Genomic DNA, 27,917 nt, shown 5'->3' on the forward strand with positions numbered 1-27,917 from the left:
GTATTTATCACACTGTCACAGTAATTATCACACTGGCACAGTAATTATCATACTGTCACTGTATTTTTCACACTGTCACAGTAATTATTACACTCACAGTATATATCACACTGTCACAGTATTTATCACACTGTCACAGTAATTATCACACTGACACAGTATTTATCACACTGCTGCAGTAATTATCACATTGACACAGTATTTATCACACTGTCACAGTATTTATAACACTGTCACAGTATTTATAACACTGGATAAAAGCAAATTACTGTTGGTGCTGGAATCTGAAATGAAAGAGAAAATGCTGGAAAATCTCAGCAGGTCTGGCAGCATGTGTAGGGAGAGAAAAGAGCTAACGTTTCGAGTCCGATGACTCTTTGTCAAAGTTCTATAACAACGCTTTATAACACTGTCACAGTAATTAGCACACTGTCACAGTATTTTTCACACATTTACGGTAATTATTACACTCACAGTAATTGTCTCACTGTTGCAATATTTATCTTACTGTTACAGTAGTACCACACTGACACAGTATTTATCACACCTTCACTGTATTTATCAGAGTCACAGTATTTATCACACTGTCACAGTATTTATCACACTGTCACAGTATCTATCAAACTGTCACATTAATTAGCACACTATCACAGTATTTATCACACTGTCACAGTATTTATCATACTGTCACAGTAATTAGCACGTCACAGTTTTTATCACACTCACTGTATTTATCGTACTGTCACAGTAATTATCACACTGCCACAGTAATTAGCACACTGTCACAGCATTTGTCACACTGTCATAGTATTTATCAAACTGTCACAGTATTTATCACACAGACACAATATTGATCACACGGTCACAGTAATTATCACACTGTCACAATATTTATCACACTGTCACAGTAAATATCGCACTGTCACAGTATCTATCACACTGTCACAGTATCTATCACACTGTCACAGTATTTATCACACTGACACAATATTGATCACACGGGCACAGTAATTATCACACTGTTACAGTATCTATCACTGTCACAGTAATTATTACACTCACAGTAATTATTACACTCTCAGTAATTATCACACTGTCACAGTATTTATCACACTGTCACAGTATTTATCACACTGTCACAGTAAATATCGCATTGTCACAGTATTTATCACACTGGTGAAGTATTTATCACACAGTTGAAGTATTTGTCACACTGTCATAGTATTTGTCACACTGTCACAGTAAATATCACCCTGACACAGTATTTATCACACTGTCACAGTAATTAGCACACTGTCACAGCATTTGTCACACTGTCATAGTATTTATCACACTGTCACAGTATTTATCACACTGACACAATATTGATCACACGGTCACAGTAATTATCTCACTGCTACAGTATCTATCACTCTCACAGTAATTATTACACTCACAGTAATTATTACACTCACAGTAATTATCACACTGTCACAATATTTATCACACTGTCACAGTAAATATCGCATTGTCACAGTATTTATCACACTGTCACAGTATTTTTCACACTGTCACAGTATCTATCATACTGTCACAGTATTTAGCACACTGGTGAAGTATTTATCACACAGTTGAAGTATTTGTCACACTGTCATAGTATTTGTCACAGTAAATATTACCCTGACACGGTGTTTATCACACTGTCACAGTAAATATCACACTGTTTCAGAATTCTTCACACTGTCACAGTATATATCACACTGTCACAATATACATCACATTGTCACAGTATATATCACACTGTCACAACACTTATCACACTGTCAAGTAATTATCACACTATCACAGTAATTTTCACACTGTCACCATATCTGTCATATTGTCACAGAGTTTAATATATAGTCACAATTTTTATCCCACTGTCAAGAGATTTGTTATACTACCCTGAGATTATTTGGAAAAAGGAGGTAGTTAAAGGTGATTAGGAAAAGGAGTTCCTCCAGTATGTATAGTACTCGACCATGCATATAAAAAGCCCAATAAGGGAAGATGCATTGTTGGACTGAGTAATGGGGAATGAATCAGGGCAGATAAGAGAAATATTATTAGTGGAATATCTAGGCAATAGTGACCATAATAAAGTACATTTTAAGATGATGATAGAGAAGAACATAGGCATGATTAAAACCAAGTTAATAGATTGGAGAAAAGTTGACCTTGAGGAATTGAGAATAGAGCTTGAGAATGGAAACTAGGCAATGATATTAGGAAACAGTGATGTAGAACAACGGCTGGGGAGATGGAACTGGTAGATTTGGCAACCGAAGAGATAAGTGCATTTAAAATTTTAAAAAGGAATGTATTAAATAAACTAAACAAATTCAAAGAAGATAAAGCCCCGATCCAGATGGATTGCATCCACATATTTTAAAATAATCTCGGAAAGAAACAACAGTGGCATTATTAATTTTTTAAAAAAGAATTCATCAGAAAACGTTGTCATGCCAGAGGACAGGTGTAGAGCTAATGCGAATCCCATATTTAAGATGGGAATGGGAGCATGTCCAGGGAACTATAGACTAGTCAGTTTAATATCATTGTTAAGAAATGTTATCATATCCTTACCAATCCTTATCAAAGGGGCAACAGAGTAGCACAGTGGATAGCACTGTTGCTTCACAGCTCCAGAGTCCCAGGTTCGATTCCCGGCTTGGATCATTGTCGGTGCGGAGTCTGCACGCTCTCCCCGTGTCTGCGTGGGTTTCCTCCGGGTGCTCCGGTTTCCTCCCACAAGTCCCGAAAGACATGCTATTAGATAATTTGAGATTCTGAACTCTCCCTCAGTGTACCTGAACAGGCGCCGGAATGTGGCGACTCGGAGCATTTTACAGTAACTTCATTGCAGTGTTAATGTAAGCTTACTTGTGACAATAAAGATTATAAAGAAAAAACTAGAAGACCACTTAGAAATGCAAAATTCAATATTTGCAAGCCATGCACAAGTCAGTCCCTTTAAATTACTGAGGCCGCATAATCATGCAAAAAGATTTGAAGGGGGTATACACTATACACTTAAGAGAAATGCAAAAAGAGGCCATTCAGCCCATCATGTCTGCATCAACCTTTCTAAAGTGCATGGCTTGCAGAAAGACTTTCCCTACTTATTGCACAGTTTAGGTGGAGCATTGGTTCCAGGTACATCACTCATTCCAATGGCATGAACAGAGAGGGGAAGGAATCAGAAAAGGTAATGGAATAATCACGTTGATGTCAGCAGGACTAGATTGCAAGGATGTCAAAGACAAGCTCAGCAATACAAAGCTCTGGTCAGACCACATTTGGTGTCAGTATGAGCAGTTCTGCACCTTAGGAAGGAAATGTTGACCTTGGATATGTTGACCTTGGATTACATAGAGTGTAGGTTTCCCAGAATTATATCTGGGAATTTTGAGGTTTAAAATCCGAGGAATGATTTCACAATCCAGGTTGTGTTCCCCAGAGTTTAGAAGGTTAAGGGATAATTTGATCCACGGTTTAAGAGGAACAGCTGGAGTTGGTGGCCAACATCTGCTGGTTGGGGAGTCTAGGACTGGAGAGCAGAGCCTAAAAATTAGAGTCAGACATGCAAAAGATGGTAGAAGTTTGAAACTAGCTGCAACTGGCAATTGAGACTTGATCCATTGTCAATTATAAGTCTGAGATTGCGAGGCTATTGTTCACCAAACATATTAAATGGTAGGAACAACAGGGAGTGTATGGAGTCCAGATCCAAATCTGGCATGATTTACACCAGGTGGGACCAAATAATCCAGGACAAACTAGGTGAAGGAGCCTCAGGGTCATTTCAGCACTGTGTGGGCCTCAGGCCTTCCAGGGCTGTGTAGGTCTCAGGCCTTTCAGTGCTGTGTGGGCCTTAGCCCTTCCAACGCAGTGTGGGCCTCAGGCCTTCCAGTGCTGTGTGGGCCTCAGGCCTTCCAGTGCATTGTGGGCTTCAGGCCATCCAGTGCAGTGTGTACCTCAAGCCTTCCAGTGCAATGTGGGCCTCAGGCCTTCCAGCGCAGTGTAGGCCTCAGTGCTGAGACCATACAACCAAGCACAGACTAGGAGCTGACTCTTTCCTGTAGTGCTTCGTGTGGAGTTTTCCCACTAGAGAAACCAGGCACATTCTCAGCCTGTGGCCTTTTGAACATTCAAACATAAGACGGGAGTTGTATTCTCACCAGGCTGCTTGGTGCAAGAGCCTTCAATATGACAGATAATAAAAGCAAAAATTAGGTTTTTAACAACATTTTTCGCAGGAGCTTTCTATTTGAAAGTCTGTGTTGAGACTGCCTCCTACCTTATAGATCCCTTGGATACCAACCAAAGAATTCCACAGCTCAGGAGGAATTTACAAGATGGTGGTGCCTGTGTCCAACTCCTTTACCTTTTGCATCATCTCTTGCCTCCTGTCTGTGAGATTGAGAAGCAATGCATTTTGAAGCTGTAGTCACAGGCAACATGCAAGGGTTGCTAAGCAGCAGAAATGGAATCGATGCTATTAAAGATCTCCGTGCCATAGGTTTGGAATCGATGAAAGTGTCAGCAATTTGAGACAGTCACATTGACAACTGATTGTCAGGATAGCTGTGTAATTAAATGGTGCAATAATACATTGGTTATATTACTGGACCAGTAATCCAGAGAAAAATACTGCAGGGATTAATTTACTGAACTGGTGACCCAGAGAAATATCAGCTTGAATCTCGACGTGACCACTTGAAATCTGAATCGTTCTTTTAAAAAATTGAAATTAACGAACTGTTACTAGTAAATCTGACCGTGAAGCTGTCAGGTTGCCAGAAAAACACAACTAGTTCACTCATGTCCTTTGAGGAAGGATGGCAGCAGTCCTTCTCAGCCTGGTTTGTAATCCAGTTACTATTGTGGGTGACTCCCGAGTGGTTACCGATGGGGTCTAGCAAGTCACTCAAACCACCCTGCTCCCAGGACAATTGGAGATGGAGCTGTGGGGCTGGATTCTTCCGCCACGCCCGCCGCAAGAACGCCACGGGCGAGCCGCCGACAATGGAGAAATCCATTGACATCGGGCGGGATTCTCCGGTCGCCGGGCGATCACAGCCGGAGAATCCCGCCGGTAGAGTTTTTAACATCACAGAAATGGACCTTTCGGCCCAGCGTGTCTGGACTAGCTATCAAATTTACTCTATTTACTCTAATCTATTCTCCGGCGCTTGGTCCATAACCTTGTACAATATGGCCTTTTAAGTGCTCATCTAAAACCTTATATGTTGTGAGCGTTCGGGCCTCGATCACCCTTTCAGGCAGTGGTGCCGATTTTGAGCCCTCCCTCTCCACAAGGAAACTCGGTGTGGGCTCAAAATCCGGAGAGAATAGAAAACCGTGATTCTGCCCAGCGTGATTGGCTTTTGGAATTTTCTCCCCCACCCCCCACCAGTGGTTCAATGTGAAACGGGCGCCTGAGCCCATCAACCTCATGCATTATGCATTAGCATGTCATTAGCGAGCACTCTCTCCAGACTTTCACCCCTCACGGAATATGCAGTGGAAGCCAGCGTGATATCACACCGGCATCATTTGCAACAGGTCGACAAAAGTGGGAACCTGGCGGCCTCACCTTGGCAGAGGTGAGCGCTCAGGAAACCATGGTTCTCCAGAGCTCTTCACTGCTCAGGGTGTATCGGAGAGGACGAGGGGGCACAGGTAAGTTTAACTTTGGGTCGGGGGTCAGTCAATCACTCTCGGGGGAGTGGTCGCTAGCAGGGCTTCCATTCCATTCACTTTGGGCCGCCCCTTTCTTTCCAGGGGTCTGGAGCCTGACATGCCAGCATCGCTTCCTGTGACCTCCTTGCTGGGCTTGAGGCCAAATCACGGCTGAGGGAGTGCCTGTCCTTAATGGAATCTGGAAAGTGGGTGGGAGGAGGTGACTATAGAGGGTCAGCACTGGGGGCAGCTGGGAGGCTACTGGGTGGAGTCACATGAGAAGCCAGGTTGCAAGCGCAGAGTGGGTGCCTCTGAAATGGCTTGCGTCCCCAGGCAGCACAGTGGCGCAGTGGGTTAGCACTGCTGCCTCACGGCACCGAGATCCCAGGTTCGATCCCGGCTCTGGGTCACTGTCCGTGTGGAGTTTGCACATTCTCCCCGTGTTTGCGTGGATTTTGCCCCCACAACCCAAAGATGTGCAGGGTAGGTGGATTGGCCACGCTAAATTGCCCCTTAATTGGAAAAAATGAATTGGGTACTCTAAATTTAAAAAAAAAGAAATGGCTTGCGTCCCTGTCTCATGAATAATGAAGACCCTCGCACGTGGGGAAGCACAACTGAACTATGCGTAGAACTCTACACTCAGGCACAACACTGAATTACAAGGGGGTGAGCTCTATTGAATATCAATTGCACTTGTCTTGTAAGCTTGTCTCTCAGGAATAGGTATGCAGGGCTGTGAAATGGGAGAATGAGGGTGCCCTCTGAATGTGTGCTTGTCATGCTCATTGCAGCCTTTACTCTAATCAGCTGAGCCTCATCTGCAATTTTGCCCTTCGAGCCTGCTCTGCCATTCATCACGATCATGGCTGATCAGCCAACTCAATAGCCTAATCCTGCTTTCTCCCCATTCTCCCCAAGTTCTATATCTAGCTGCCTCGTGAATATATTCAATGTTTTAGCATCAACTACTTCCGGTGGTAATGAATTCCACAGGCTGCAGATAGGACACGAGGAAAAAACATTTTATGCAGAGGACAGTGGGAGTCTGGAATTTGCTGCCCGAGTTGGTGGTGGAGGCAGAGACCCTAAACTCTTTTAAAAGACACCTGGATCTGCACCTTAAGTGCTGTCAGCTACAGGGCTGTGGACCGGGTGCAGGAAGGTGGGATTTAGAATGGGCACCTGGGTGTTCTCGGGCTGGCATCGACAAGATGGCATGGACATTTGAAATAGTATCTGATCCAAGGAAGAAGCATACATTAGAAATAGTATCTGATCCGATACAAGGAAAAGGCATACAGATTGGCCAAGAAAAATAATAGGTCTGAGGATTGGGAGCAGTTTAGAATTCAGCAAAGAAGGACGAAGGGATTGATTAAGAGGGGGAAAGTACAGTACTAAAGGAAGCTTGCAGGGAACATAAAGACTGACACTAAGTGCGGGATTCTCCAATCCCGCTGCAGAGTGTCCGCGACGTCGTGAACGGGTCGCTCCCACGACTAATTCTGGCCCCGACAGGGGGCCAGCACGGCACTGGAGCGGTTTGCGCCGCTCCAGCTGCCGATCCCGGTGCGAACTGTGCGCCGCAGGATCCGTGCATGCGCAGTGGCCTCCTCCAACGAGGCGGCCCCGACGCAACATGGCGCAGGACTACAGGGGCCAGCGTGTAGGAAAGGAGCCCCCCAGCCACAGAGGCCGGCCCGCTGATCGGTGGGCCCCGATCGCGGGCCATAGAACATAGAACATTACAGCTCAGTACAGGCCCTTCGGCCCTCGATGTTGCGCCGACCTGTGAAACCACTCTAAAGCCCATCTACACTATTCCCTTATCGTCCATATGTCTATCCAATGACCATTTGAATGTCCTTAGTGTTGACGAGTCCACTATTGTTGCAGGCAGGGCATTCCACGCCCTTACTACTCTGAGTAAAGAACCTACCTCTGACATCAGTCCTATATCTATCTCCCCTCAATTTAAAGCTATGTCCCCTCGTCCTGGACATCACGGGGAAAAAGGCTCTCACTGTCCAATCCTCTGATCATCTTATATGCCTCAATTAAGTCACCTCTTAAGCTTCTTCTCGCTAACGAAAACAGCCTCAAGTCCCTCAGCCTTTCCTCATAAGATCTTCCCTCCATACCAGGTAACATTCTGGTAAATCTTCTCTGCACCCTTTCCAATGCTTCCACATACTTCCTATAATGTGGCGACCAGAATTGCACGCAATACTCCAAATGCGGCCGCACCAGAGTTTTGTACAGCTGCAACATGACCTCATGGCTCCGAAACTCAATCCCTCTACCAATAAAAGCTAACACACCGTACGCCTTCTTAACAACCCTCTCAACCTGGGTGGCAACTTTCAGGGATCTATGTACATGGACACCGAGATCTCTGTTCATCCACACTGCCAAGAATCTTACCATTAGCCCAATACTCTGTCTTCCTGTCATTCTTTTATTCCTGACATATCTATAGAAAGCTTGAGGGTTATCCTTGATCCTACCTGCCAAAGACTTCTCATGTCCCCTCCTGGCTCTCTCTTTAGCTCTCTCTTTAGGTCCTTTCTTATCAAGGACACGCAGTAGCTGTTCCTTGAACAAGCTCCACATTTCCATTGTGCCCATCCCCTGCAGTTTTCCTCTCCATCCGACGCATCCTAAGTCTTGCCTCATCGCATCATAATTGCCTTTCCCCCAGATATAACTCTAGCCCTGCGGTATATACTTATCCCTTTCCATCACGAAAGTAAACGTAATCGAATTGTGGTCACTATCACCAAAGTGCTCACCTACCTCCAAATCTAACACCTGTCCTGGTTCATTACCCAGTACCAAATCCAATATGGCCTCGCTTCTCATTGGCCTATCTACATACTGTGTCAGGAAACCCTCCTGCACACATTGGACAAAAACTGACCCATCTGAAGTACTCGGAACTATAGCGTTTCCAGTCAATATTTGGAAAGTTAAAGTCCCCCTTAACAACTACCCTGTTGCTTTCGCTCTTATCCATAATCATCTTTGCAATCCTTTCCTCTACATCTCTGGAACGTTTCGGAGGCCTATAGAAAATCCCTAACAGGGTGACCTCTCCTTTCCTGTTTCTAACCGCAGCCCATACTACCTCAGTAGACGAGTCCTCATCAAACGTCTTTTCTGCCACCGTAATACTGTCCTTGACTAACAATGCTACCCCCTCCCCCTCTTTTACCACCTTCCCTGAGCTTACTGAAATATCTAAATCCCGGCACCTGCAACAACCATTCCTGTCCCTGCTCTATCCATGTCTCCGAAATGGTCACAACATCGAAGTCCCAGGTACCAACCCATGCCGCAGGTTCACCCACCTTATTCCGGATGCTCCTGGTATTGAAGAAGACACACTTTAAACCACCTTCCTGCCTGCCGGTACACACCTGCAACTTTGAAACCTTACTCATGACCTCACTACTCTCAACCTCCTGTATACTGGAGCTACAATTCAGGTTCCCAAGCCCCTGCTGAACTAGTTTATACCCTCCCGAAGAGCATTAGCAAGTTTCCCCCCCCAGGATATTGGTACCCCTCTGCTCCAGGGGGTAGACCATCCCGTTTGTAGAGGGCCCACGACCCCAGAATGAGCCCCAATTATCCAGAAATCTGAAACCCTCCCTCCTGCACCATCTCTGTAGCCATGTGTTCAACTCCTCTCGCTCCCTATTCCTCATCTCGCTAGCACGTGGCACGGGTAACAACCCAGAGATAATAACTCTGTTTGTCCTAGATCTAAGTTTCCACCCTAACTCCCTGAATTCCTGCCTTACATCCCTTTTCCTACCTATGTCATTGGTACCTATGTGGACCACGACTTGGGGCTGCTCCCCATCCCTCTTAAGGATCCCGAAAACACGATCCGAGACATCACGCACCCTGGCACCTGGGAGGCAACACACCAATCGCGTGTCTCTCGTTCCCACAGAATCTCCTATCTATCCCCCTAACTATGGAGTCTCCAATGACTAATGCTCTACTCCTCTCCCCCCTTCCCTTCTGAGCAACAGGGACAGACTCTGTGCCAGAGACCTGGACCCCATGGCTTACCCCTGGTAAGTCCACCCCCCCAAACAGTATCCAAAGCGGTATACTTGTTACTAAGGGGAACGACCACAGGGGATCCCTGTACTGACTGCTTCCTCCCAGCCCCTCTCACCGTCACCCATCTATCTTTATTCTTCGGAGTAACTACATCCCTGAAGCCTCTATCTATGACCATCTCTGCCTCCCGAATGATCCGAAGTTCATCCAACACCAGCTCCAGTTCCCTAACGCGGTTTCTGAGGAGCTGGAGATGGGTGCACTTCCCACAGATGAAATCAGCAGGGACACTGACGGCGTCCCTCAACTCAAACATTCTGCAGGAGGAACATTGCACTTCCTTCCTTGCCATCCCCTCTAGATAAAAAAAGAAAAAGAAAGAGCTTACCTGTTATTCACTCCCCTTCTCAGCAAGCACTCACTCAGCAACCTCTGCGCCCCACATGATTACACCTGAGGGAAAATAAAAGAAAAACTACTTACCAGTCACCAGCCAATCCCTTACCTGCAGGCTGTGACATCACAGTTCAACTTCTTTCTACTTCTACCTACCCTCGAGCCTTTCTCTTGATCTTTACAACGGTTGTTTTTTTTTGGTTAGAGGAGGGGGTAGGGAGGGAAACACTGAAGAAGTGTTTTGGGTTTAAGTGTCACTTGACAACAGCTTCTCCACAAACCACCTTCAAGTTAGGATGACCACAATGCACGTATGCAAATTCCCCCCGCAACAGCCAATCAGCAGCTCCGCTCTACTGCCCTCTGCTGGATGCTTGTCTTCACTTGAACAGCTAGGGTCTCTTGCTCAGGTACACCTTCAAGTTAGGATGACCATAATTCACGTATGCAAATTTCCCCCGCAACAGCCAATCAGCAGCTCCGCTCTACTGCCCTCTGCTGGGTCACCTTGGGGGTACCCCCCGGGGCCAGATCCCTCCACGCCTGCCGCGGACTCTGCAGGCCGCCCGTGGAGCCAGGTCCCGCCGGTAAGCACCTGTTGTGAATTACGCCGACGGGATCCGCCAAAAACGGGCGGCATCTCAGCCCATCGCGGGCTGGAGAATCGCCGGGGGGGCCGCTGCCAGCAGCCGCTGACAAGCGTGCCGCGATTCCCGCCCCCGCCAAAACCCCAGCGCCGGAGAATTCGGCAGCCGGCGGGGGCAGGATTCACGCTGCTCCCCTGGCGATTCTCCCAGTGGATGCATTGGTGGTCATCTTCCAGGATTCTATAGACTCTGGAACTGTCCCTGCAGATTGGAGGGTAGCTCACGTCACTCCGATATTCAAAAAGGGAGGTAGAGAGAAAGCAGGGAATGATGGACCAGTAAGCCTAACATCGGTAGTGGGGAAAATGCTTGAATCCATTATCCAGGACTTTATAGCGGAGCATTTAGAAAGCAGTGGCAGGATCAGTCAGAGTCAGCATGGATTTATGGAGTGAAAATCATGCTTGACAAATTTGTTGGAATTCTTTGAAGATGTAACCAGTACAGCTGACAAGGGGGAGCCAGTCGATGTGGTATATTTGGACATACAGAAGTCGTTTGACAAAGTCTCGCACAAGTGATTATTGTGCAAAACTAACGCGCATGGGATTGGGGGAAATGTATTGAGGTGGATAGAAAACTGGTTTGCAAAGAGGAAACAAAGAGTAGGGATTAATGGGTCCTTTTCAAATTGGCAGGCAGTAACTAGTGGGGTGCCACAGGGATCGGTGCTGGGGACCCAGCTGTTCACAATATATATTAATGATTTGGATGAGGGAACAAAATGTAACATTTCAAAGTTTGCAAATGATACCAAGTTAGTTGGGAGGGTGAATTGTGACGAGGATGCAGGGATCCCACAGCATGATCTAGACAGGTTGGCTTAGTGGGCAAATCATTGGCAGATGCAGTATAATTTGGATAAGTGTGAAGTTATTCACTTTGGAAACAAAAACAGGAAGGCAGATTGTTACCTGAATGGTTGTAAATTGGGAGAAGGGAGTGTGCAGCGGGACCTGGGTGTCCTTGTGCACCAGTCGCTGAAGGTAAGCATGCAGGTGCAGCAGGCGGTAAAGAAGGCTAATGGTATGTTGGCCTTCATTGCGAGAGGTTTTGAGTACAGGAGCAGGGATGTGTTGCTGGAATTATCCAGGACCTTGGTGAGGCCACACTTGGAGTATTGTGTGCAGTTTTGGTCTCCTCTGAGGAAGGATGTTCTTGCTCTCGAGGAAGTGGAGCGAAGGTTTACCAGACTGATTCCAGGGATGGTGGTACTGTCATATGAGGAGAAATTGACTCGGTTGGAATTGTTCTCGCTGGAGTTCAGAAGAATGAGAGGAGATCTCATAGAGACTTATAAAATTTTTACGGGACCAGACAGGGTAGATGCAGGGAAGATGTTACCAATGATGGGTGTGTCCAGAACCAGGGGTCACAGTCTGAGGATTCAGGGTAAACCATTTCGGACAGAGATAAAGAAACATTTCTTCTCACAAAGAGTGGTGAGCCTGTGGAATTCATTACCACAGGAAGTAGTTGGTGCTAAAACTTTGAATATATTCAAGAGGCGGCTAGATATAGCACTTGGGGAGAATGGGATCAAAGGCTATGGGGAGAAAGCAGGAATAGGCTCTTGAGTTGGATGATCAGCCATGATCGTGATGAATGGCGGCGCAGGCTTGACGGGCCGAATGGCCTCCTCCTGCTCCTATCTTCTATGTGTCTATGTAAGATGGGCCGAATAGCCTCTTTCTGTGCTGTAACGTTTCTATCATTCTATGTGACTCCAGACCCACAACAATGCGATTGACTTTAAATTGCTCAGGATCGCACATTAATGAACAAAAAAAAACACTACGCCTAGGAGCTTCCCCAAGGGCAACAGGTAATGTTGAAGTGGTCTGTTGCCTGAGATGGCTTTGGTGGGCGTCCCCTGGGGTCCTGAACGTTGAGGGTCCGGGTGTACTCTTGAGCAGTGGGCTGTTGCAGTGCCTTCTCGGTGCGCTGGGCAGAACGTGTATCACTCACAGGGAGGGGGGTGTCAGATGGGCTGGACACCTCCAGGGTCCCGTAGGTGGAAGGCCCCAGGCTGCACTCATGCTGATCGTCTTCCCTTTGTGTGCCCGGGGGGCCCTGGGCCCCTCAAGGGGATAGAGGGGCAGCTGGAGTGTGTTCATGCCTTCCTCAAGGTCTCCACTGTGGAAGCCACCCTCGCAGTGTTGGCCTCATTGCGTTGGAGTGACAGCACCAGCTCCTCAGTCAAAAGGTGATGGGACTTCTCCATTCGGCCTTGCAGCCCAAGGATGGATGTTGTCATCCCTTCCTGATGATCGCGACTCTGCCCTCGCAGTTCCAGCAGGTCTGGGAAGACCGGACCCAGGAACATGTCATTGGCCTGGAACTCAGCAGCGTCCTGGGCTCCGGCATCCCTCCCGAGTGCCGGATCTGTTGGACATCCTTGCCTCCAGCTGCCGTGGATCATCATGCCTTGAGGTGCTCACCAGAAACCTGCGCACTAGTTATTTCCACTGAGGTGTGAGTATCTGCGTCGGTGGAGGGTGTGGGTGACAGGTGTGACGCCTCTTCAATGAGAAGCCTCCCTCAGAGCTGCCTGATTCCAGGTGATTCCAGGTGGTGCTAGGATTATCATAGATTATCATAGAATTTACAGTGCAGAAGGAGGCCATTCGGCCCATCGAGTCTGCACCAGCTCTTGGAAAGAGCACCCTACCCATGTTTAACACCTACACCTGATCCCCATAACCCAGTAATCCCACCCAACACTAAGGACAATTTGGGACACTAAGGGCAATTTATCATGGCCAATCCACCTAATCTGCACATCTTTGGACTGTGGGAGGAAACCGGAGCACCCGGAGGAAACCCACGCACACACGGGGAGAACGTGCAGACTCCGCACAGACAGTGACCCAAGCCGGAATCGAACCTGGGACCCTGGAGCTATGAAGCTGTGGTCTGATCTCCTGATTTTCCTGCAGGGCAAGTGAGATGGCATTACATTGCGGAGGATAAATGACGCAAGATGTTTATTCATGTGAGGTTTGAGGAATAATCTTTGTCCATTGGTTCTCACTTTTGCTTGCCGCCCCCACCTCCATCAGGGCAGGTGGGGTCCTGCACCTCCCTGGCCAGTGCAAGGGCTCTTTCCACATCGGGGGTGAGGGTGCGGAGCTCTCACGTGACTCTGGGTGGCTGCGCCAATTTGTGCTTGGTTTTGTCCTGCAGCACAAAAGTTCCTTCTTATCCACCTTATCGATGTGACTCATAATTTTGTACAACTTAAGCAGGAACCCCCTCATCCTGGTGAATCTCCTCTGCACCCTCTATACTGCAATCACATCCTTCCTATAGTGTGGTGACCAGAACTGCACACAGTACTCCAGCTGTGGCCTAGCAAGTATTTAGTACAGCTCCATCATATAACGTTGAAGATAAAAGCAAATTACTGTGGATGTCGGAATCTGAAATAAACAGATAATACTGGACAATCTCGGCAGATCTGACAGCATCTGTGGAGAGAAACGTGAGCTAACGTTTCGAGTTTGGATGACTCTTTGTCAAAGTTGAGGAGCTTTGGAGTACCTTTCCTCCAGTATTGTGCTGATCCTTCAAAATCTGGCATTCTTGTGTTCAGATGAAAGGATTCGACAAGGCACCCCTCTTTTCCATGATATTCAAGTTTCTGTACTGCAGCCCTTAAAATGAGATCTTGCTGTTTGGGAGCCAAAGTGAGTCAGTGAGCTCAGGGGGTGATAGGCGATCGTGAGTTGGATAGTGGCAGCTGGGTGAGATCAGGTTTACAGGTGGGAAGATGCAGTGGGGGTGGCGGTGGCAAGGAGCATTATGGAATTGTTGCGTCTGGAGTAACATAAGAACATAAGAACTAGGAGCAGGAGTAGGCCACCTGGCCCCTCGAGCCTGCTCCGCCATTCAATGAGATCATGGCTGATCTTTTGTGGACTCAGCTCCACTTTCCGGCCCGAACACCATAACCCTTAATCCCTTTATTCTTCAAAAAACTATCTATCTTTATCTTAAAAACATTTAGTGAAGGAGCCTCAACTGCTTCACTGGTCAGGGAATTCCATAGATTCACAACCTTTGGGTGAAGAGGTTCCTCCTAAACTCAGTCCTAAATCTACTTCCCCTTATTTTGAGGCTATGCCCCCTAGTTCTGCTTTCACCCGCCAGTGGAAACAACCTGCCCACATCTATCCTATCCATTCCCTTCATAATTTTACATGTTTCTATAAGATCCCCCCTCATCCTTCTAAATTCCAACGAGTACAGTCCCAGTCTACTCAACCTCTCCTCGTAATCCAACCCCTTCAGCTCTGGGATTAACCTAGTGAATCTCCTCTGCACACCCTCCAGTGCCAGGACGTCCTTCCTCAAGTAAGGAGACCAAAACTGAACACAATACTCCAGGTGTGGCCTCACTAACACCTTATACAATTGCAGCATAACCTCCTTAGTCTTAAACTCCATCCCTCTAGCAATGAAGGACAAAATTCCATTCGCCTTCTTAATCACCTGTTGCACCTGTAAACCAACTTTTTGCGACTCATGCACTAGCACACCCAGGTCTCTCTGCACAGCAGCATGTTTTAATATTTTATCATTTAAATAATAATCCCTTTTTAACTGAGTATCGACTCAGGTGGGAAAGCGGCCTGTAACCGGCCTACTCCACTGCCAGCTTTTCCTGATATACCTTTTGATACTTAGTTAAAACAAAATACCAGCATGAACATGCAGACGCCCCCTCCCCTTCACGTACATGCCCCCTTCGCCCAGGGAACCCATCCCCCACAGACCTCCCCTATAGAAGACTCTCCCAGGCAGCCATATGGTACTGCCCCTGGCGCTGTCTGGTAATTACCGTCTCCCCTTTAGGGGCAGTGTCAGGCGGGCGGGTGAGTAGGCGGGAGGGTCCCTGGGGGCAATATTCACCTGCGTTCCTCCACGGCAGGTTCTCTTCATCAGGTCCCTGTTTATAAGGACCAGTTGTAAACCCCTCACATCGGCAGGGGCGGGTGTAATCCTAATGTATGTGGATAATAGATTGGGGAAGCCCAATGATCAGGTGATAATGTCTGGTATTGGGCTTTCCAACCTTTCATGGTGGGAACCTCATTACGTCATTGGCGGAAGGGGGGATCGTGGCGGGGACAAGCCGAACGGGAAATTCCGCCCGCATATATCCTCTGACTGGCTTTCGGGAATCCCAGCCAGTGATTACCAATGATTACTTGGGGAAAGTCAGAATGACAGATCAGGAATGTTTGGCTGAATAGAGTTGCCTTATGTAGTCCAAGTGACAGTCTCAGAAATGCTGGTCCCTTTTAGAGTAAACCAGCGCTTGTTTCAGTCACTTGAGAGCAGGTAATAGTCATTGAAACCTGTCTGTAAGAACTGGCTTCTTTCCCAGCCGGGTGAGGTTTCTGCACAAGGAGAGGATCCAGAAGGGAAGATTGGAAATTAATGCTTATGTTGAACTGGAGTATAAAGAATAAAATGTGTGAATCACAGAGTGTCTTCTGCTGCCTGATTTGGGAAGATGATAAGCACCTATAAAACAGCAGCCTGATAGCAGTGCCCCATCAGGGCACATTGGGCTGTGTTGTGCTGTGTAGGGACATTAGGCTGCCTTTTGCTATTTTCCGTTGAAGGAGCTGTCATGAAAAGTTGGCGCATTGACAAGGACTGTTACACTTGTGTGCATCCTGGCTCATATGTGGAAGATTATTGGAAGCTTCCAGAAAGTATCGGAAGCCGCATTTCTGCCAAGGCAATCCCTGATGCAGCTGTGTTGATGAGTATGCTCGTGAGGGACGAAGTAAGGAAGGCAAAGGGAGATGGCATGTTTATGTCTATTTTAATGAAAAAACTACAGTGAGGAATAATTAAAAGTTCTTTAAATAATTAAGCATCGAGTTTTTGTTGGTTTGTAACAGAAAATTCCAGCATTTCTCCAACAGCCCCCTGAAATTATTTTTAATTCTTTCTGATGTCAGTGGAGAATTTTCTTTTTCATCTTTACTGTTTGCGTGTGTGTGACTGTGTGTGAGTGAATGCATTAGTGTGTGTGTGTGAGTGAATGCGATAGTGTGTGTGTGTGAATGTGTGTGTGAGTGAATGTGATAATTGTCATGATATTCAGATAAACATCATGGTGCAAACACACATACCTACTGATGGACAGATCAATGGACCAATCAACGCACATGCAACATCACAGCCAATCACAAGCAAGGACACACGCACTATAAAACGGGAACACCACAGTTCCCGCGCATTCCAGCAGGAGACAGCTCAGGGCACAGAGCTCACAGCAAGCCACTCAGACATTCACCATGTGCTGAGTGCCTCTCCAACATAGTGTTAGGGCTGGGTCCACAGGTTAAAGGGTAATGAACGAACCACAGAAATAAGTTTACAGATGTTGTTAATGATAGTAATAAAACAGAGTTGTACCATCTGCAACCGTGTTGGTTCGTCTGTGTAGCAGAGCACCCAATATGACAATAATGTGTGTGAGTGTGAATGTGATTGTGTGTGTGTAAATGTGATAGTGTGTGTGAGTGAATATGATAGTGTGTGTGAATGTGATAGTGTGTGTGAGTGAATGCGTTAGTGTGTGTGAGTGAATGTGTTAGTGTGAATGTGATATTGTGTGTGAGTGAATGTGTTAGTGTGTGTGAATGAATGTGATAGTGTGTTAGTGAATGTGATAGTGAGTGAGTGTGAATGTGATACTGTGTGTGTGTGAATGTGATAGTGTGTGTGAATGTGATAGTGTGTGTGAATGTGTTAGTGTGTGTGTGAGTGAATGTGATAGTGTGTGTGAATGTCTGTGTGTGAATGTGATAGTGTGTGTGAGTGAATGTGATAGTGTGCGTGTGAATGTGTGTTTGTGAGTGAATGTGAGTGTGTGAGTGAATGTGATAGTGTGTGTGTGAATGTGATAGTGTGTGTGTGTGTGAATGTGATAGTGTGAGTGAATGTGTGCGAGAATTGTGTGAATGTGTGTGGATGAATGTGATAGTGTGTGTGTGTGAGTGAATGTGATAGTGTGTGTGAGTGAATGTGATAGTGTGTGAGTGAATGTGTGCGTGAATTGTGTGAATGTGTGTGGATGAATGTGATAGTGTGTGTGTGTGTGAATGTGATAGTGTGTGAGTGAATGTGTGCGTGAATTGTGTGAATGTGTGTGGATGAATGTGATAGTGTGCGTGAGTGAATGTGATAGTGTGTGTGTGTGAGTGAATGTGATAGTGTGTGTGTGAGTGAATGTGTTAGTGTGTGTGAGTGAATGTGTTAGTGTGTGTGAGTGAATGTGATAGTGTGTGTGTGAATGTGATAGTGTGTGTGTGAATGTGATAGTGTGTGTGAGTGAATGTGATAGTGTGTGTGAGTGAATGTGATAGTGTGTGTGAGTGAGTGAATGTGATAGTGTGTGTGTGAGTGAATGTGATAGTGTGTGAGTGAGTGAATGTGATAGTGTGTGTGAGTGAATGTGATAGTGTGTGTGCGTGAATGTGATAGTGTGAGTGAGTGAATGTGTGTGGATGAATGTGTGCGTGTGAGTGAATGTGTGTGTGCGTGTGAGAGAGTGAATGTACGTGTGTGGGTGAATGTATGTGTGTTTGTATGAGTGAGTGTGTGTGCTTGTGAGTGAATGTGTGTGTGTGAGTGAGTGAATGTGTGCGTGTGAGAGAGTGAATGTACGTGTATGGGTGAATGTATGTGTGTTTGTATGAGTGAGTGTGTGTGCTTGTGAGTGAATGTGTGTGCATGTGAGTGAGTGAATGTGTGTGTGAGTGAGTGAATGTGAATGTGTGAGTGAGTGAATGTGTGTGTGTGAGAGTGAGTGAATGTGTGTGCGTGTGAGTGAGTGAATGTGTGTGCGTGTGAGTGATTGTGTGTGTGTGAGTAAGTTGCTAGAAGGTATTCTGAGAGACAGGATCTACAAGCATTTAGAGAGGCAAGGACTGATTCGGGGCAGTCAGCATGGCTTTGTGCGTGGAAAATCATGTCTCACAAATTTGATTGAGTTTTTTGAGGGGGTGACCAAGAAGGTAGATGAGGGAAGTGCAGTAGACGTTGTCTACATGGACTTTAGCAAAGCCTTTGACAAGGTACCGCATGGTAGGTTGTTGCAGAAGGTTAAAGCTCACGGGATCCAGGGTGAGGTTGCCAATTGGATTCAAAATTAGCTGGACGACAGAAGGCAGAGGGTGGTTGTAGAGGGTTGTTTTTCAAACTGGAGGCCTGTGACCAGTGGTGTGCCTCAGGGATCGGTGCTGGGTCCACTGTTATTTGTGATTTATATTAATGATTTGGATGAGAATTTAGGAGGCATGGTTAGTAAGTTTGCAGATGACACCAAGATTGGTGGCACAGTGGATAGTGTAGAAGGTTATCTAGGATTGCAACGGGATCTTGATCAATTAGGCCAGTGGGCCGACGAATGGCAGATGGAGTTTAATTTAGATAAATGTGAGGTGATGCATTTTGGCAGATCGAATCAGGCCAGGACCTACTCAGTTAATGGTATGGCGTTGGGGAGAGTTATAGAACAAAGAGATCTAGGAGTACAGGTTCACAGCTCCTTGAAGGTGGAGTCGCAGGTGGACAGGGTGGTGAAGAAGGCATTCGGCATGCTTGGTTTCATTGGTCAGAACATTGAATACAGGAGTTGGGACGTCTTGTTGAAGTTGTACAAGACATTGGTACGGCCACACTTGGAATACTGTGTGCAGTTCTGGTCACCCTATTATAGGAAGGATATTATTAAACTGGAAAGAGTGCAGAAAAGATTTACTAGGATGTTGCCGGGACTTGATGGTTTGAGTTATAAGGAGAGGCTGGATAGACTGGGACTTTTTTCCTTGGAGCGTAGGAGGCTTAGGGGTGATCTTATAGAGGTCTATAAAATAATGAGGGGCATAGATAAGGTAGATAGATAGTCAACATCTTTTCCCAAAGGTAGGGGAGTCTAAAACTAGAGGGCATAGGTTTAAGGTGAGAGGGGAGAGATTCAGAAGGGCCCAGAGGGGCAATTTCTTCACTCAGAGGGTAGTGAGTGTCTGGAATGGGCTGCCAGAGGTAGTAGTAGAGGCGGGTACAATTGTGTCTTTTAAAAAAGATTTAGATAGTTACATGGGTAAGATGGGTATCGAGGGTTATGGGCCAAGTTTGGGCAACTGGGACTAGCTTAATGGTAAAAACTGGGCGGCATGGACTGGTTGGGCCGAAGGGCCTGTTTCCATGCTGTAAACTTCTATGATTCTATGATTGTGTGTGAGTGAGTGATTGTGTGTGTGAGTGAATGATTGTGTGTGTGAGTGAGTGATTGTGTGTCCAAGAGTGAGTGGATGTGTACGCGAGTGCGTGAACCTACATGTGAGTGAGTAAATGTGTGTGTGTGTGAATGTGTGTATGAGTGAGTGAAGGTGTATGTGTGTGTGAGTGAGCGAATGTTTGTGAGTAAGTGAATGTGTGTGTGAGTGAGTGAAGGTGTGTGTGTGTGAGCGAGTGAAGGTGTGTGTGAGCGAGTGAATGTGATAGTGTGTGTGTGAGTGAGTAAATGTGTGCGTGAGTGAGGGAAGGTGTATGTGTGTGAATGTGTGTGTGTGAGTGAGTGAATGTGTGTGAGTGACGGAATGTGTGTGTGAATGAGTGAATGTGTGAAAATGTGTGTGTGTGAGTGAGTGAATATGTGTGTGTGTGTGCGTGAGTGAATGTGTGCGTGAGTGAAGGTGTGTGTGAGTGAGTGAATGTGTGTGAGTGAGTGAATGTGTGTGGGAGTGAGTGAATGTGTGTGAGTGAGTGAATGTGTGTGTGAGTGAGTGAATGTGTGAGAGTGAGTGAATGTGTGTGCGTGTGTGAGTGAATGTGTGTGTGAGAGTGAGTGAATGTGTGTGCATGTGAGTGAGTGAATGTGTGTGTATGTGAGTGAGTGAATGTGTGTGCGTGTGAGTGATTGTGTGTGAGTGAGTGATTGTGTGTGTGAGTGAGTGATTGTGTGTCCGAGAGTGAGTGGATGTGTATGCGTGTGTGTGAACCTACATATGAGTGAGTGAATGTGTGTGTGTGTGAATGTGTGTGTGATGAGTGAAGGTGTGTGTGTGTGTGTGTGTGTGTGTGAATGTGTGTGTGATGAGTGAAGGTGTGTGTGTGAGTGAATGTTTGTGAGTGAGTGAAGATGTGTGTGAGTGAGTGAATGTGTGTGCATGTGAGTGAATGTATGTGTGTGCGTGTGAGTGAATGTATATGTGTGTGAGTGAGTGAATGTATATGTGTGTGCATGTGAGAGAATATATATGTATGTGTGTCCGTGTGAGTGAGTGAGTGTGTGTGTGTTCTAATTTTTCCGACAAGTGGAAACATCCTCTCCACGTCCACTCACGGTATCCTGTAAGTTTCAATAACATCCCCCCTCATCCTTCTAAACTCCAACGAGTACAGACCTAGAGTCCTCAACTGCTCCTCATATGACAATCTCTTCATTCCAGGGATCATTCTTGTGAACCTTCTCTGGACCTGTCATGTATGTGTGTGAGTGAACATGTGTGCATCTGAATGAGTGTGTGTGTGAGTGCAGAAGTGTGTGAATTTTTAAAAATTCATTTTTATGGTATGTGGACTTCGCTGGCTAAGCCGGCACTCATTGCCCATGCCTATTGGCCGTGCGAAGGTGGTGGTGACCTCCTTTCTTGAACCGTTGCAGTCCTTGAGGTGTAGGTGTACTCACAGTGCTGTTAGGGAGGGAGCTTCAAGGTGGCCCAGTGACAGTGAAGGAACGGCGATATATTTCCAAGTCAGGATCATGAATCACTTGGAGGAGATCCTCCAGATGATGAAGTTCCCAGATATCTGCTGCAGTTGTCATTCTATATGGTAGTGGTCGTGCTATCCAAAGAGACCTGGTGAATTCTTGCAGTGCATCTTGTTGATGGTGCACACAGCAGCCACTGTGCATTGGTGGTGGAGGGAGTGAATGTGTGCGTGTGTGTCTGTATTTGTGATTGCATGTATGAGAGAATGTGTGTGTGTACTTAAATGAATTTGTGCGTGAGTGCCAGTGAATGTGTGTGTGTGTGTGAGCGAATGAATCTAAGTGTGTGTCCATATGAGTGGTGTGAGTGTGTGTATGTTTCTGTGTGCGAGGGTGAATGAATATCAACCTGATCTGAGTTCATGTATATAATCCTTACCTGCGCACCAATCTGATGGAGCCAATCACCCATCTGTTGTAGAACCTGTCCAATTTATTATTAATTCATTCATGAGATGTGGCCGTCACTCGGACGTCTGGCATTTCTTGGCTATCCCTAATTGCTTTGAGAATGTGATGGTGAGGCTCCTGGTTTGACACAGGTGCTGTGTAGGCCAGGTGGAACTGGAGTCAGGTATAGGCTCGATGGGGCAAAGACCATGATGGAACTCAAGAGTGAAATGGCCTTACCTGTACAGCAATCCTACTGCTTCGGGCTCATTTTAACTGATTCCAGCATCTTGTTTACGGATTTTAAAAACTAACTTCAACCACTCAAACTGCAACACTAGGGTTGAAACTCTCAGTTCTCAAGATTACTGAACATCAGATAATGGGGCGGTGGGGGAAATTCTCCGCCACCCACCGCCATCTCTAATGGGAGGGGGTCTCTGTACTGAGGGTCTCTGTAATGGGGGTCTCCGATAAGGGGGTGTCTCTGATGGGAGGGGGGGTCTCTGATTTAGAGGTTGGGTCTCTGGTATGGGGGTCTCTGGTGGAGGTCTTTGGGGGGGGTCTCTGATATGGGGGTCTCTGGTGAGGTCTTTGGTGGGGATTTCTCATGGGGGGGTTCAATAAGGTGGGGGTTGGGACACCCTGATGTGTGCGTGTTTTGTGGGAGGGGAGGGAGGGTGATTTAACCTGAGGATCACCACACCTCAGATGAGGGACAAGATTGATAAGGCTGAATAACCTCAGCCAGTACGGGAATTAAACCCATGCTTTGGCCTCACGATGCATCACGAACCAAATGTCCAGCCAATTAAGCTAAGTCAACCCTGTAAGTGAGGAGACCACAACGGCACATTGGTTCACAGCATATCCACCATGCCCCTTAACAATAACACAGTGAAATCAAGAACAAAGAACAAAGAAAATTACAGCACAGGAACAGGCCCTTCGGCCCTCCCAGCCTGCGTCGATCCAGATCCTTTATCTAAACCTGTCACCTATTTTCCAAGGATCTACTTCCCTCTGTTCCCCGCTCGTTCATATATCTGTCTAGATGCATCTTAAATGATGCTATCGTGCCCGCCTCTACCACCTCCGCTGGCAAAGCGTTCCAGGCACCCACCACCCTCTGCGTAAAAAACTTTCCACGCACATCTCCCTTAAACTTTCCCCCTCTCACCTTGAAATCGTGACCCCTTGTAATTGACACCCCCACTCTTGTAAAAAGCTTGTTGCTATCCACCCTGTCCATACCTTTCATAATTTTGTAGACCTCAATCAGGTTCCCCCTCAACCTCCGTCTTTCCAACGAAAACAATCCTAATCTACTCAACCTTTCTTCATAGCTAGCACCCTCCAGACCAGGCAACATCCTGGTGAACCTCCTCTGCACCCTCTCTAAAGCATCCACATCCTTCTGGTAATGTGGCGACCAGAACTGCACGCAGTATTCCAAATGTGGCCGAACCAAAGTCCTATACAACTGTAACATGACCTGCCGACTCTTGTACTCAATACCCGTCCGATGAAGGCAAGCATGCTGTATGCCTTCTTGACCACTCTATCGACCTGCGTTGCCACCTTCAGGGTACAATGGACCTGAACTCCCAGATCTCTCTGTACATCAACTTTCCCCAAGACTCTTCCATTGACCGTTTAGTCCGCTCTTGAATTGGATCTTCCAAAATGCATCACCTGGCATTTGCCTGGATTGAACTCCATCTGCCATTTCTCTGCCCAATACTCCAATCTATCTATATATTGCTGTATTCTCTGACAGTTCCCCTCACTATCTGCAACTCCACCAATCTTAGTATCATCTGCAAACTTGCTAATCAGACCACCTATACCTTCGTCCAGATCATTTATGTATATCACAAACAACAGGTCCGAGCACGGATTCCTGTGGAACACCACTAGTCACCTTTCTCCATTTTCAGACACTCCCTTCCACCAATACTCTGTCTCCTGTTGCCCAGCCAGTTCTTTATCCATCTAGCTAGTACACCCTGAACCCCATGCAACTTCACTTTTTCCATCAACCTGCCATGGGAAACTTTATCAAACGCCTTACTGAAGTCCATGTATATGTCATCTGCAGCCCTTCCCTCATCAATTTACTTTGTCACTTCCTCAAAGAATTCTATTAGGTTTGTAAGACATGACCTTCCCTGTACAAAACCATGCTGCCTATCACTGATAAGTCTATTTTCTTCCAAATGTGAATAGATCCTATCCCTCAGTATCTTCTCCAACAGTTTGCCTACCACTGACGTAAGCTCACAGGTCTATAATTCCCTGGATTATCCCTGCTACCCTTCTTAAACAAAGGGACAATATTAGCAATTCTCCAGTCCTCCGGGACCTCACCCGTGCTCAAGGATGCTGCAAAGATATCTGTTAAGGCCCCAGCTATTTCGTCCCTCGCTTCCCTCAGTTACCTGGGATCGATCCCATCCGGACCTGGAAACTTGTCCACCTTAATGCCTTTTAGAATACCCAAAACTTCCCCCTTCCTTATGCTGACTTGACCTAGAGTATTGAAACATCCATCCCTAACCTCAACATCCGTCATGTCCCTCTCCTTGGTGAATACCGGTGCAAAGTACTCATTAAGAATATCACCCATTTCCTCTGACTCCATGCATAAATTCCCTCTTTTGTCTTTGAGTGGGCCAGTCCTGTCTCTAGTTACCCTCTTGCTCCTTATATACGAATAAAAGGCTTTGGGATTTTCCTTAACCCTGTTAGCCAAAGATATTTCATGACCCCTTTTAGCCCTCTTTATTGCGTGCTTGAGATTTGTCCTACTTTCACGATATTCCTCCAAAGCTTCATCAGTTTCAAGTCGCCTAGTTCTTATGTATGCTTCCTTTTTCACCTTAGCTAGGCTCACAATTCCACCCGTCATCCATGGTTCCCTAATCTTGCTATTTCTATCCCTCATTTTCACAGGGACATGTCTGTCCTGCACTCTAATCAACCTTTCCTTAAAAGAATCCCACATTTCAAATGTGGATTTACCCATAAACAGCTGCTCCCAATCCACATTCCCTAGCTCCTGCCGAATTTTGTTATACTTGGCCTTTCCCCAATTTAGCACTCTTCCTTTAGGACCACTCTCGCCTTTGTCCATGAGTATTCTAAAACTTACGGAATTGTGATTCCCAAAGTAATCACCGACTGAAACTTCAACCACCTGGCCGGGATCATTCCCCAATAGCAGGTCCAGTATGGCCCCTTCCCGAGTTAGACTATTTACATACTGCTCAAAAAAACTCTCCTGGATGCTCTTTACAAATTCTGCTCCATCTACCTCTCCAACACTACATGAGTCCCATTCAATGTTGGGGAAGTTAAAATCTCCCATCATGACCATCTTATTGCTCCTACATTTTTCTATAATCTGTCTACATATTTGTACCTCTAATTCACGCTCTCTTTTGGGAGGCCTGTTGTAAAGTCCCAACAATGTTACTGCACCCTTCCTATTTCTTAGCTCTACCCATATTGCCTCAGTGCTCGAATCCTCCATAATGCCTCCATGTGATATCATCTCTGACCAGTAATGCAACTCCTCCACCCCTTTTACCTCCCTCTCTATCCCTCCTGAAGCATCTAGGATATTTAGTTGCCAATCTTGCTCTTCCCTCAACCAAGTCTCAGTAATACCAACAACATCATATTCCCAGGTACTAATCCAAGCCCTAAGTTCATCTGCCTTACCTGCTACACTTCTCGCATCAAAACAAATGCACCTCAGATCACCTGTCCCTTTGCGTTCATCATCTCTTCCCTGTCTACTCTTCCCCTTAGTCACATTGAGTTTATTATCTAGTACCTTACTGGCTTTAGTTGCTGCCTCTTTACTGACCTCTAACTTCCTAATCTGGTACCCATCCCCCTGCCACATTAGTTTAAAACTTCCCCAACAGTGTTAGCAAAAGCTAGGACATTGGTTCCAGTCCTGCCCAGGTGGGTTTTGCATCAGGAGAATGGTGCAGATCACCAGACAAAGGTGTTTGCTCCTCCTCTGACTTCAGATGTGATGTGGAGATGCCGGTGTTGGACTGGTGTGAGCACAGTACGAAGTCTTACAACACCAGGTTAAAGTCCAACAGGTTTGTTTCGATGTCACTAGCTTTCGGAGCGCTGCTCCTTCCTCAGGTGAATGAAGAGGTATGTTCCAGAAACATATATATCGACAAATTCAAAGATGCCAAACAATGCTTGGAATGCGACCATTAGCAGGTGATTAAATCTTTACAGATCCAGAGATGGGGTAACCCCAGGTTAAAGAGGTGTGAATTGTGTCAAGCCCGGACAGTTGGTAGGATTTTGCATGCCAGATGGTGGGGGGTGAATGTAATGCGACATGAATCCCAGGTCCCGGTTGAGGCCGCACTCATGTGTGCGGAACTTGGCTATAAGTTTCTGCTTGGCGATTCTGCGTTGTCGCGGGTCCTGAAGGCCGCCTTGGAGAACGCTTACCCGGAGATCAGAGGCTGAATGCCCTTGACTGCTGAAGTGTTCCCCGACTGGAAGGGAACATTCCTGCCTGGTGATTGTTGCGCGATGTCCGTTCGGACCCTATTTCCAATATCCGGTCTCTCGATCAGGCATTGAGTGTCTTTGATTGAGGGGAACCACCCCTATCCCATCTACTCCCACTGGAGGTGACAATCTGGCTGAAAAACTGCTGTCGTGCACCACCATATGGCAACAGGACAACCTGCAGCGGCGGCAGGGTGAGACCCTTTTGTGGTCTTTAATTGGCCATTTAAGGGCTTCAATAGCTGGCTGGGTGGGTCAGTTGACCAATGGCCTTCCTGTCTAGAATTTAGTTCTGGCAGAAGTGGGGAGGTGACAGAGTTCTGTTACTCCACCATCCCATATAAACAGATACCCTTCCTCCTGCCAAACTAACCACCAGAGAGAGCAGAAGATTCTGTCCCTCATGTCAGGAGTCTATGTTTACCCCAGCTAATGAGGAGGGCTTCTGGAGGGAGAGAGAACCAGGGTGGAAGAACCCCTTTGGGGGTGAATTTATTTAGCCCCATGTAACATTGGCAGAAGTTCAGTGCAAACCCCTGTTCATGTGAGTTTGTGGTGTTTCCACTGAAGTCACCAGCGTTCAGTCGGAGAATCCCCCAGGAAGAAGCCCTGTTCGCTATTTTGACTCCGTTATAATCGTTACCTTTCATTCTGGCATGTCTTGTACTGGGAAAATGGTCAGAGGAGATGGGAGGATGAACCAGAGAGATTGACAGATGGAGAGAGAGAGAGAAAATGAGCGAAAGAAAGTGTGAGGGAGGAGAATTCGAGGGGAAGCGTGAGGGGACAGAGTTTGAGAGAAAGAATGGCAGACAAGGAGGGATGTATAGCGAGAAAGAAAATAGAGATGGGGAGACAGAGAGAGAGAAAAAGAGAATGACCGTGTGAGGAGGAGGGAGAGAGAGTGAGAGCCAAAGAGGAAGACAGAGGCCGTAACCTCACAGTAATAAAGTGAGTGATCTGTACATGATGATGTGATGTATAGTCTTCTTGTCAAATGTCCCTAACACCTTTGTTTTTCCCCCTCCCCTCAGGTGTGATAAACAGATGTACACCAATCAAATATCACTACTCCTCAGCAGTCCTTCCGAAAAATCTTTCATACAACATCACGAAAACCATCCGACAAGATGAGTGGCACTCCTTGCGTAAGTCTCGAATCTCTCCTAATAACCTCTCCCTTAGCGGGGCCATTTGATTCGATGGGAATACTGGGCTGCGTTTCGGTGGCTTGTTCGTACAAAGTCGATTTCTACAGGTCATTAAGTTGTATGAAATGAGTGGGGGTGAGGGTGAGACAAAATGAGGCCGGTTTGATGAATATCCATGTTCCATGTTCTAAT

The 27,917-nt window shown here is 46.5% G+C and overlaps 1 protein-coding gene across 2 annotated transcripts in view; it reads left to right on the plus strand.

Moving 5' to 3' along the window:
* Window positions 1-27,917, plus strand: part of tmem178bb (transmembrane protein 178Bb) — a 742,373-nt gene that overhangs the window by 240,906 nt on the left and 473,550 nt on the right. For both annotated transcript variants that reach the window (XM_072484242.1, XM_072484241.1), the window contains exon 2: window positions 27,609-27,722. In XM_072484242.1, coding sequence (XP_072340343.1) covers window positions 27,609-27,722 — 114 coding nt within the window. The remainder of the gene's footprint in view (window positions 1-27,608; window positions 27,723-27,917) is intronic.

The sequence above is a fragment of the Scyliorhinus torazame genome, chromosome 19 (genome assembly GCF_047496885.1).
Source record: "Scyliorhinus torazame isolate Kashiwa2021f chromosome 19, sScyTor2.1, whole genome shotgun sequence".
NCBI lineage: Eukaryota > Metazoa > Chordata > Chondrichthyes > Carcharhiniformes > Scyliorhinidae > Scyliorhinus > Scyliorhinus torazame.